General features: G+C 42.3%; 1 protein-coding gene across 4 annotated transcripts in view; it reads right to left on the bottom strand.

The window, feature by feature from the left end:
* Positions 1-12,224, bottom strand: part of KNTC1 (kinetochore associated 1) — a 90,630-nt gene that overhangs the window by 22,405 nt on the left and 56,001 nt on the right. For all 4 annotated transcript variants that reach the window (XM_072600587.1, XM_072600589.1, XM_072600590.1 and 1 more), the window contains 10 exons: positions 11,605-11,721; positions 9,856-9,965; positions 8,384-8,594; positions 5,314-5,403; positions 2,749-2,920; positions 2,597-2,655; positions 2,251-2,464; positions 1,259-1,332; positions 317-527; positions 113-222 (listed from right to left, as the gene is read on the bottom strand). In XM_072600587.1, coding sequence (XP_072456688.1) covers positions 113-222; positions 317-527; positions 1,259-1,332; positions 2,251-2,464; positions 2,597-2,655; positions 2,749-2,920; positions 5,314-5,403; positions 8,384-8,594; positions 9,856-9,965; positions 11,605-11,721 — 1,368 coding nt within the window. The remainder of the gene's footprint in view (positions 1-112; positions 223-316; positions 528-1,258; positions 1,333-2,250; positions 2,465-2,596; positions 2,656-2,748; positions 2,921-5,313; positions 5,404-8,383; positions 8,595-9,855; positions 9,966-11,604; positions 11,722-12,224) is intronic.

Here is a 12,224-nt window from a genome sequence, read left to right as displayed (position 1 = left end):
TGGAGAGCATGCACACAGTGAGGTGCTTCAGATCCATGCGTGGATTAAGGCAGAGGTCATGAGTTCCCATGTTTATAACACAAATCCCCAGAGGAGATCATTAATGACTCACATCACTGATCTGTGTCGTTGGACATAACCATTTTTCAAGAAGTGTATCCCAGATTTTTTCCAAATCCAAGTTGTTAATTTCAGCTATTTCCTTGGCAGCTGCATGAATATCTACAGGCAAACAACAGCAAGTCAATTTTTAACCAGCATTCTGAATACAAGAAGAAGGGAAACCTAAGCAGTTTCGTTCTGTGCCAGGGCTCACCAGGATAGTCTTGGCCAGCTGGTCCCTGGATCCTCAGCAGGATGCTGCTGTGCTCATACAGACTAGTGATGAGCTGCATTGGCTTCCCCAGCAGCCGCAGGTACTCCGGGACACTCAGGTGGTGGGTGATGAGCACAGTCTCAGTGCCTGACCGCTGGTACTGCAGCCTCAGTTGCTTCAACAAGGCCTCAGCTTTCTCATGGGTTTCATTCTTTAAAAAATAAAATCACAAACCAAAAGACAATCCTGTATTACAAAGAACAAGTGATGTTTAAACACGACCTTCATGCTTTCTCCACACTGACACTGCACAGAAGGGCATGCAAATGTTACTCTCTGCATTCCATAGACAGGGCCCTAGAGCCAGGTAAGACAACTGACCTGAGGATGGGGTTTCAGTTTTCTGACTGGTTGTTAGCCCACCACTCCTTCCACCAATCACATGTGGTCCCTTCTGCGGACCACTCATTTCAGCCTGGAAGACCATACTAGTAAGCAGCCCCTTTGGGTCATCTACTGGCTGCTGCCCCAGAGTTTCTCCTCACCAGCTCTAGTCCCTTGACTGACTTAAAAGCAGGTGCCTCAGCCCCTGAACAAACCAGGATCTCCCATGGATAGAGAGGTGTTTATTTATTGAAGTACAGTTTATGTATTAGTGTGGACCTGTGATTTCACTGGGAGAGAGAACTCCAAAGTAGATTCCCTCTATTGGCACAGATCAGCGACTGGCCTGAATGTCAATCTACTGGACAGTGGGCTGGGGACTGAGTGGTTCAGCGGTTTCCTCATGGCCTGTAGCCACCACGTATCATCCTGTGTCACAGGAAGAGCTTCCTCTCTCTAAGGTGGTCTGCCACAAGGACACGCTAGCTCTCAGAAGGAACCTTCAACAAACACAGCGCACATAAAGGATAAGATGAAGATGATGTCCAAAGGACCAACCTGGGATGGAATCTTCTTTAGCCATTTCTCAGCCAAATAAAGGCAAAATTTCAATGTAGTTATCTTGTAGCAACCTAAAAAGGGGAGATTCACCTTGTCTCAAATGATCCTTTTTTAGTTAAGCTAGAAGTTCATTTCATTTACACGTCTGATTGCTTATCTTGTATAAATTACCTACAAAATGCTCTTGAAAAATATGAAAAGTACCTGTGTCTTATTTCACAACATGACTAATGTGGAAACACGTTTAACCCGACTGTACGTGCATAACCTACATCAGACTGCATGCTGTCTTGGGGGGGGGGGAAGAGGGAGGGATAAAAATCTGGAGTTACAAATCTTACAAATATGAATGCTGAAAAGCTATCTTTACATGTAACTGGAAAAAATACAATACTATCAAGTAAGAAGTTATTTTAAAAAAGAATATGAACAGCCCTTTGCATTTCTCTAGCTTAACCAAGGTAGTTTTTATTACCTGTAGCCACAAGGAGAGCCCTGAACCATGAATATACATGCAAGCAAGTCTCGTAACCCTGTTCTCCAATCATGGAGAATGGCCAATTGATATACGTCACTGAGGAGTCGAACAGATCACATGGGAGTGGAAAGGACTGAAGACAAATGAGGAAGAGTATAGCAGGGAGATGAAGGTATGAAGTTGGGAAATTGATGATGGTGTATCATCAGGGGCACAGTGACCATGTTGAGAACTCTGACTGGGCACGCTTCACCGTTCTGCCTAGGCACAGCCTACTTGCCCATGGAAATGCATTTCCCCATTGTTTTTAGGATAGCAACACCTAGTTCATCCAAGGCTTTTGCAATAATGCCAAAAGTTTTAGAGGCACAATAAGACAGACAGATAGAACTGAGATCTTGATCCTACACATAAAGCAGAAATACATCATAGACCCACATCTATTCAGTCAATGTTTCAACGCCTGAAGGAGTTGGGAGAATGCCTTCAATACCCCTCAATTCCTTCCTACCTTCTGGAATGTCCTGAGCAAAGTTGATGGCCACAGCAACAGCCCATTCAGGGTTACCTATGGATAACAAATAGGATTGCAGAGTCTCATAGATTTTCGCTATTTCCTTATTCAGGTTCGAGCCCTGGGCCTGCACTTGCTTCAGCAACTTGGGCTTCAAGCTTTTCTCAAAGACTTGCTTGGCTGTTGACACATACAAAGAATCCAAAGAAACCTAAAGGACAAAGTAGAAGGGCCACAAGTTAATGACAATTCATACAAGGTATGTGAGCGGCACAAAATTCTTGGAGCCAGATCCTGGACTGCTGGTTTAAGAAGAGAGCTGGCAGCGGTTTGTGCCAGTTACCTTCATGAGTTTAGTGATCAACAGGAACGTTGGGAAGGACTCCTCCCTGAGCTCAGCAGCTACGAGAGAAACAGAGAAAATGGTCTGTCTGAGAAATCAAGGGACACGTTTTTCACTTAATGCTGAACCAAAGAAACCAGTGAATAACATACAAAGGATTTTCCAGAAGTTCTGCACTTTTCCAAAGAAAATTAGGTGAAAAGGCAGCCGAGTCTGAGCAGCTGAGGGCAGGGTCATCGCATGCTTCATGATGTACTCGTGTTCCAGATTCCCAGGAGGAGATGCTCGTCTATAGGACTTCAAATGCTTCACGAGACTCAAGCCCTACGTGGAAAGAACAGTGGTATCCTATCAGATGAACATATATCTCTGCTTCCAAATATCTGAGCCCCAAGGAAGATTACTGCTCCCACAGAGAATATCAATTCCTGGTCCATGTTTTACTCCAACTGATGATTCCTGGCCTTTGTATCTAAGAACATAAAACATGTCATACAAGACCAGACCTCAGGGCCTTCAAGCATGAGATCCTGTCTTTCACAGCAACACAAAGGGAACATTCCCTCAAAGAATATGGATCTACCTCAGACCAGGCTGTTTTACTGAAATCCTTTCTGAACACCACCTTCCTTCAGGCTCATCTAAGAAGCCTCTTAACGTAATGGATCTCCTTACTTTAAGACAACAAGACGTGAGACTCTTCACAAGATCAGCTGCTAGGGGATGAATTTTTAATCTACAGCTATTCTCAAAGACTGTCTACTATAATTGAGGGGGAAGGTGCAAATTTTATCAAGGGAGGGAGGACCCGTGACAAAATAATGAATACTTGAAATACTGAAAGATGAGGGAAAACAATTTAGAAAAATTTCAGTGATGGACCCGCTAACATAATAAAGAAAGAAATGTGTACTTTTTATATTTAATGGAGAAACTGCCATGAAATTACTAAAACTTTTGGAGCAGACTTTGTTTTGTGCATCTTGGGTGCACTCAGTACTCCTTGAACCCCAGTTGATATACACATCTCTTTTGGGCAAAAGCAAACCATTTCAGTCTCATGTTATGTTTTTATTCTCCTCATTTGCTGATCCAAAGATCTCACATGCCAAGGCTAATGGCTTCTCTGCAGCATGTGACACTGCTGATCCCCCCCTCCTCCAGCATTCTCTCCTCTCTAGACTTTTTTGGACTCTGCTGTTTTCCTCCAACCTATCTGACCTTGACCTTGTAGTTTCCTTTGCTGGAAGTTCATCCAGGTCACACTCACTAAGATGAGGCTTTCCCCAAGGCTTGGGCCTGAGCCTCCTCTTCTCCCTCTATGTCACCATACTTGGTGATCTCATCATTTCTCACTGGTTCAATCATCATCTCAATGAAGATAATTCCTGGAAATATAGATCCAGCCCTAGTCTCTTTCAAGAGCTACAGTCACACACTATCACCAACTGCCTCTTGGACATTTTCAAAGTGCATATCTTGTAGAAACCTCAAAGTTCAACATGTTCAGGCAAACGAATTTTCTTTCCCCTCCAAACCTACCTCTCTTCAAATTTATGACCATCCTCCCAGGCTCACTGCCTGATCATTAGCAGCTCCTCATGGCATTCGCTCCACAAAACTCCCCTTCTCTCCCCTCCCAAAGCCACCACTCTCATTCAGGCTTTCATTACTGTTGCCTAGCCTTCATTCTTGAAGAGGACCGTGACATCAGGGAGGTGAAGCTATGACATGCAAGTGAATTGGGTTTAAGTGAGGGGGGCTGTGCAGGGTCACCAGCCTTACTTTCTCCTCCTGAACCATCAAGGTCCAGTGACCAGATATACATCAGGACAACTGGTAATGGCCTTTATTACCTCTTGCCTGAGCAGAGCAATAGCGTTCTAAGAGGTTTCCTTATTTCAAGGCCCCCCTGCTCTGGTCAATCTTCTGCACAGCTACACAGTGGTTCTCAGCAGGCTATGTCACAAGCCTTCTTGATAAACTCCAGGGGCTCCCTATTAGTTCCAAGAATACAAAGTCCTCTGGCTTTGGGATTTCAGACTTTTCACACCCTGGCCCCTCCCCATCTTTCTAGTCTTCTGTTATACTCCCCTCAAGAAATACTTTACACTCTCTACAATTTAAGTGCACTGGTCCCCTTGCTGTCCCTTGTACACAACATTCCCTGTCTCCTCTCTGTGTCTCTCTGCTAGCTCTGTCCCCATGCCCAGAACACTCTCCCTTCTTACTCCCCGTCGCTTCTCCCTGGATTCTTTTAGGTCCATGTCTAGGCCCTCCAGCTGCTACCTCATTCTCTGAAATTACCTTCACACATCCAGTTATTTACATGTTTTCTCTTCCGTTAAAATGTGAGAGCTCCATGAAGACAAAGACTGTCCTGGCTTTTTTTTTTTTTGCATTCCCAGTGTGTTTAGTGCTTGGAACAGAGGAAGTGCTGGACAAATGCTTATTGATTGATTAAAGGGCAGATCTGTCCTTTAAGGAAGTTTCAGCCCTTTAAGAGTATAAGGAAGTTAGTTTACACCAACTTAGAAAACACCAATTTAGCAACAATAAGATAAAATGCAAAAGAAAGGCAATAAGGAAATACTGTAAATACTTCAGAAACTTCTCAAAGGAAAGGCTGCTCAGGAGATGTGAAAAGTCTAACTCTCACGATCCAACAGAAACCTAACACAGGAGGTTAGTTATTGCTTATGGATTCTCTGGTGTACCTGATTAATATTGACATTGGTGACCTTTTCATCAGCTTTCTGCATGATTTTCAAGACGACTTCAATAATTTCATAATCATACGGATCCAACTGTTAAGAAATATAGACGTAAAAAGAGTCACACTGGAAAGTAGGATCAGCTTTCAAAAACGATATCAGTTCAATTGCATCAATTAAAATTGTGGATACACATTATGAAGCACTCTCAAATGCACTCAAATGATTCATAGCATTTTTGTAAATCTTCAATTGCTATTAAAATAGGAGCAATCAAAGAATTTGCTTAGTTGTTTTTTCAGTAATGTCCAGCTCTTAGAAGTCCAAGTGTTTCCGCAAAGATACTGGTGTGGTTTGTCGTTTCCATCTTCAGTCCATTTTATGGATAAGGAAATCGAGGTTAACAGGCTTAAGTGATTTGCCCAGGGTCACACAGCTAGTACACGTCAGAGGCCAGATTTGAACTCAGGAAGATGAGTCTTCCTGACTCCAGGCCTAGCACTCTATCCACTATACCACCTGGTTACCCCCAATTAAAGAATAAGTAGACAATTTTTTTCATTTCTAAAATTAGCATTACCAGAAAAAAATCTGAATACTAAACAGCAGCTTGAGGTAGAAAATGCCCTTCTAAAAAATGCTGGTGCCTTTTGGTTTTTTTGTTACAGTCACTTCCAAATACACCCAAACATACCCAACAAGCCCTTCTACTGTAACGCAAAAACAATTAAGCAATTAGCAATCTCATCTGACCATGCAACATTTGTACCACATGCTCTACCTCTCCAACAAAAGAACGGAGGCGGCTTTCCTTAAGTCCTGGACCAACAGTGGTTATTACAACTGGAATAGTTGTATTCTTAGCATTCTTTTTGTTGAGGTTACTAAATAGTTCTCTGGAAATGGCTTACGTCACTCTGTTATCAGTTCAGACAGCTCCTCCTGTGCTTCTCTCAACTCCCATCGGTCTTTTCTTAGGGTGCTAACACTATTCCATTGCATTCATTATCACAACAAATTGGTCATCACCCCCTTCAAGGGGAGCCCACTTGTTTCTAGTTTCTTGTTACCACTAAAAGTGTCCATGCATAAGAACCCTAGCTTTCTGTCCTTGATCAACTTGAGGCATGTGCCTATTAATCTCTGAATCAAAGGAATAGGAACAGTTTAGTGGAATTTCTTATTTAAATTCTAAACTGACTTCCTGATTCATTGGCTCAATAGTGATTAGCATTCCTGTCTCCTGCAGCCTTTCCAATACTATTTCCATCTTGTTTTATTTATTTTCTTTTTAAAATAACCAAATATCAAATAACCAAAAATCTGGGAAGGGTAATATTTGTGCTTTAAACCTAATAATTGTGTGAGATTCTTCGTTAAAGTTAAGAATATTTTATTTTTTCCATTTATTAAGAGGAATTTGGAAGAAAGTGAATAATGACCATTCCTTGGAAGTAGCAAAGCTGGAAACCTGGGATCTGCAAGCACGATTCTCAGAAAGGTTCTCCTTTTTAACGGAATAAGAAGGCAGACAGCACAGTGAGAGTGACATAGGTCAACGAACGTTAGGGGAAAAAGGAAAGCAGTGGCTAAGAGCTACATTGACTTTCTCTCTGCTGCCACCATGTGGACACTTGAGGACAGTAACTGACCTGAGCATTCAGTAGTCTCTACCAAGGCAGTCCACAGCTCCCGTTTTAAAATAAATCTCTGGCTTCTTTTCAGCCCTACTCAGCTTGTATCATCCCTCTCTTCTCAGCCATCCTCTATATCCGACCTGTTGGCAATCTTGTTCTCTACCTGCAGGCCTCTCACTTACATCCCTTCTGATCTGCTCCCGTTGCCACCCCCGCTGCCAGCCTCCACTACTGCACTCACTTGTAGATGGGTCAGCCTACCCCAAGCCTCTCCCCACTCCAGCCCATGCTCCAAACAGCTGCCAAAGTATAGGTCCACTTGTTTCATTTTCCCGTTCAACAAACTCCAACGGCTCCCTATTCCTTCCAGAACCATACATCAAGTCCTCCATTCAGCACCGAAGGCTCTTTCACAAGCTGGCTTCTTCCCGGACCTTTCCGGCTGTCCTAAACTTCACTCCCCTCCATGCTGACCCATCTACAATTATTTGTACACGACATTCCTCTGCCCAGGCTGATCCCCGTGAGCCCCTTGAGCCTTCACCTCTAGGGTTACCTTCCTTCAACTTTGTATGTATCTTGTATGTATCTGAATGTAAGTTCCCTGAGGGTAGGAATTGCCTTTGTTTTTGTCTTTCTTTGTATCCCAGGGCTTAGCATAATGCCTGGCACCATGCCTATTAATTGGAAATGGAATTCTGAGCCCTTTCTAAAAACAATAATTAGAAAGGTCCCAAATATACCAAGATAATATCGGGCAGTACTTTTTGTTGCAGCAAGGAAAGTGGAAACAAAGTATGTATCAACCTGTTAGGGAAAGGCTGAACAAAGGAAACATAAATATGCAAAACATATTTACATAAGTGTGAAGAAATGCCAGTGTGCCAAAAGAAACAAAGACAGGAAATTCACAGAAACACGACAAGACCCACAAGAACCATTTCAATGCAAAGCAAGCAGCATCAAAAGAATAACAGAATGATGAAAACAAGAACGAAACGAAATGAAATGCTAATGAAGACAACAGTGAGAGACAGCTCAGCTCGGATTATACGGAATGGCCAATCACCTTATAAAATAAGGATTTAAAGGACTTTCTTTGGTTGGGAGGAAGCCATAGTGCTTTGCACAAATGTTTTTTCTTTGTTACAAGGGTAAATTCTCTTGGAAAGGAATCAGGAAATCGAAATAAAAAGCATCAATAAAATTTAAAAATTTTTAGTGGTTTGAAACCTGAAAAAATAGAATTAAAAAAATCAAAGTGATTATCTAGCCCAACACTTACTGGCTACATCATTTTCCCACTAAAATAAAAGAGAAAACATGTCTCCAAGTGCAGAATGTATTAAAATCTCCCTTAGTCCCCCTTCAAGTGTTAGAAATGCCAAAGAAAGAGAAGACAGAACTGAAGGAGGCATGATGAAATGACAACCCACCTTGGACAGAATGCTGCTAAGACTCACAACCAGATTCCTCGTGCTTTTCAATAAAGGCACGATCTCAAGTGCTTTGGCCAGAATTTTAGAGTGGGGCTGATTCAGAGAATACATGGCAGTGTCTTCCTCACAGTGGTTGACAGGATTATGGTGGAGAATGAGGGTTTCAATGAAAAGCTGAAGAGCTGCATCACTGTCCAATTCGTATGTGCTTTAAGGAGGGAAAAATCAAGTTCAATGTACAAATCCATGTTCTCTTAGGTGAAATGCAGAAGGGGTTCCTGAGGACACAGGCCCAGCACCTGGATTAGGCCTCCTCCTCTCAGTCTGACAACATTAAGACAGCAGCTACTTCAAGGACCTATGACCTATGTTGGTGTGGCACTCTATTAACAAAAAAGATTGGAACCACACGGTCTTATAAGAGGTGTGACTGAAAAACTGACTGAGGTCAACATGATCATGAGTTTCAACAAACTTCGTTAATCTGGTCCCTGAATGAAACAACACAGTCATTCTCTTCCAGCCCATATCTACAGAAATCCTTACAAAACAAACTGCATTTTTGAAAGTGGCCAAAAGGTTCATGTACATCATCATAAAACCTTCAGTCTCTGGTAATGTTTTACCCACAAAACTGAAAAAATTAAATCTGCTCCAGAGAATGATGATTGACAGCTTTTAAATCTAAAGATCAAGAAAGGCTTTGCGAGGATTTTTAAAAGAACTATGTTCTCTCTCCTATGGAAGGGCATCTGTATTTAGTTGAATAACCTGGGGCAAAAAGGCAGCATATGTAGATAACTCCTGACTGCTAAGTTTATAGGTACGAATGTTTGCCCCATACTCTCATTTGGAAGATTTTAGGTGTAATCTAAGACTTGACATTTCTAGGGTCGGCTAATTTTGAGAACAGTGTTCTGCACTAGCAAGACTCCCCCAAATTCTCTCAGTGCACACCACTAAGAGAGAAGGAAAAGTCGACTGTGAACTGATAAGTTCAAATAAGTTCACTCTTCACACTTCAAAGTCTCTAAAGCTGCTGGCACATGCAGTGACTGGAATCTCCAAGCCAAGAGCGAAACCCCAGGCTACCTCTTTGGTAGAATGGTAGCCTGCTGAAAACACTGTCATTGTCAGAAGAGAAACTATTCACACGGGGGAAAGAGAGCGCCGAAGAAAGAACCTGACATTACTTAGAATCTACTCATTTGTGTATCTAAAATGTTAAATCCTCCACCTCCTGTATTTTCACAGCTGAGCCATTAATCCCCACGACCTGGGTCTCTCCTACTCATCCAGAATGAAGAGGAAGAAATTGAGACAAGTTTGGGTTTCTTCTGTATCCCAATGGATTAATCCCAAGAATCAAGAGTACACAGGGCACTCATGAACCACATGGGTATTATTATTTTTATTCTAGTTAGATGTGCTGCTGATACAATGTTCTAAGATATACCTAAACCGATTACCTGCAATATTCCAGAATGAGAGCTGTGTCCACATCTGTGTTTTTCACCAGTGTGCTCAAGAGTTCTTTCTTTCTTAGTGAATGCTCCCTGAACACTGGTTGAAAAGAAATCTAGAGATAAAAAGCAAAAAGATACCACAAAAAAAAACAGAGAAATGCCTGAGAATCAAGACACAGGTATGAGAATTGAAATAATGACACATAGAAACATAAAATTTTTCTAATTTTGCAAAAGCAAAACCAGAATTCCCTAAAGCTACTCAAATTCCATTTCCCTATCACTCCTCCTGAAAGTCTAAATATGCTACGTATAGCTGCAGCTTACAACATCCCTAACAGCCACATTTTGGGAGCAATCCTGTGCTTGGCCTTATGAGCGACATGTAAAACGTCATCTCAAAACATTATGGTCATACCATGTGGGACTCAGAGATACTGAGCCAAAGAATCAGAGCTTTAGAACTGGGAGCATGTAATGGTAATTTAAGGTTAATGGTGGGTGAAGGGGAAGAGGTAAAGATCTTTCCTGCCCATCAATAGGACTCAATACCTTTTGTTAATTTCTACTGAGGCACTGGCTCAGAGGGTCCTGCCCTCCAGCTATGAAAGTGTATAAATACTCTGAGGTGAGCTTTTACTTTGGGGCTTACTCATTGGAAGTGTTTGTTTGGCCAGATGAGACTCTGGGTAGCTGCTAAGGAGCCCCCAGTTTTGGAAGCCCAGTTCTCTCTCTGGTAACTATGTATGTAATGATCAGACAACTGGATTTGTCTGTTGATCTGTGATGTATGTACTGCTTATGGTCAGGCAGTTGGAAGCCCTATATGTTGGTCTATATTTCCTCTGTATTTTCTCTGAAGTTCAGGGTGCTGACTTTTCCCCCTTAACTAAGTAAATGAAACATGTACTTGATTAAAGTGATTGTTGACCTCTCAAACACTGCAGATCGAAGAACCTGTACAGCAGCCCCCTGCGTATGCTTGCTGATACAGAGCAACCACAGAGGCCATTCATTTTAAAAGACTTGGGTCATAGGATTTTCAACTACAAGGGACCTCCTTTTGGAGACTATTCAGTCTAACACCATCATTTTACAGATGAAGAAACTGTGTCCTGAAGAGTTAAGTGACTTGCCTGAGGTCACATAGGTAGCTAATTGGTAGCTAGGATTGTAACCTAGGACCTCTGACTCTGAATCTCCTTTCTACTATGCCTGGATGGATTCTTGAAAAGTTCATTATTTATTTGCCCCACAAAATTAAATCTTAAATCTACTGCATTTATACTGTACAATATAGTTGTGCAGTAGAATGAGCACTAGATGTAGTCAGTTAGGTCCCTTCAGCCTGCTGCTTATTCTCCTTATGACCTTGGGGTCCACACTGTTCTGGGCCTCAGTTTCCTCATGTGTAAAAGTAGGACATTAGATGAAATGATCTGTGAGGTTTTTCTTTCAATGCTCATTCTAGAATTTGATGAAGCTGTCTACTTCAAGTAACCCTAAGATACACTCTTGAACCATCCAGTGACCCTGCTGCTAAAGGCTAGGCCTGGACTCAATGGAGGGTATTGGGAAAGAGCAGGTAAGGCACACACACTCTCTTTTCTCATTCTCTCTCTCACAGACACAGACACACACACACACACACACACGAGAAGAAAACAGAACTCTCCCCTCTACATCTCTAACCTAACAAGGGAAGGCTATCTCACAAACAAAGCATGTGAGTCAAACACTCAGGTCACCTACCCCGAGTTTTCCAAGGCGAAGTCCCCACTTGGAATCTGTGATTAATTCCTGAAACTTCAGCCTTATTTCTGGTTCCTTATAGAGATAAGCCAGTTGAGCTCCCACCTGGGAGACAGCCTAAAGGCAAAATTGGACAAAATTCAATTGGGAAGTGAAGATGCTCCCATCTAGTTGTATGAAGGTCCCAAGTCCATCTATCAATCAATAAGCATCTACGATACACCTACAGGTGCCAGCACTGTGTCCAGTACTAGGGATGCAGATGAAAATGGAACTCTAAATGAAATAAAATAATGGAGATCTCTCTCCCGTCTCTAAGACAAACTCTAGAAAAAGCTGTCTTACTCTGCAAACAAAGCCAGTCTCAGTCCCCAGAGGTGTCTCCTGGTCCTTGATTCCCTCCATCAGAGTTTAGGGCTCTCCAGCTCATGAGGGAGAAAACTAGCCAGAGAGGTGAGGTAAAGATGGAGATGTTCCTCTGCCTGCTGAGTCTCATGATCAAACTGTATTCTCAGCAGGAGGAGCTGAAGACTTTTAGCCCACCTCCTCATTAAATGTCCACCAATCAGGGTGGAATTTCACTTGCCAGGGGAGTCAGAAGGTATAGACCTGATTTAAAG

Source organism: Notamacropus eugenii, chromosome 4 (assembly GCF_028372415.1).
Source record: "Notamacropus eugenii isolate mMacEug1 chromosome 4, mMacEug1.pri_v2, whole genome shotgun sequence".
In the NCBI taxonomy this organism is placed as follows: domain Eukaryota; kingdom Metazoa; phylum Chordata; class Mammalia; order Diprotodontia; family Macropodidae; genus Notamacropus; species Notamacropus eugenii.
This window is presented reverse-complemented; position numbering and strand designations above follow the sequence as displayed.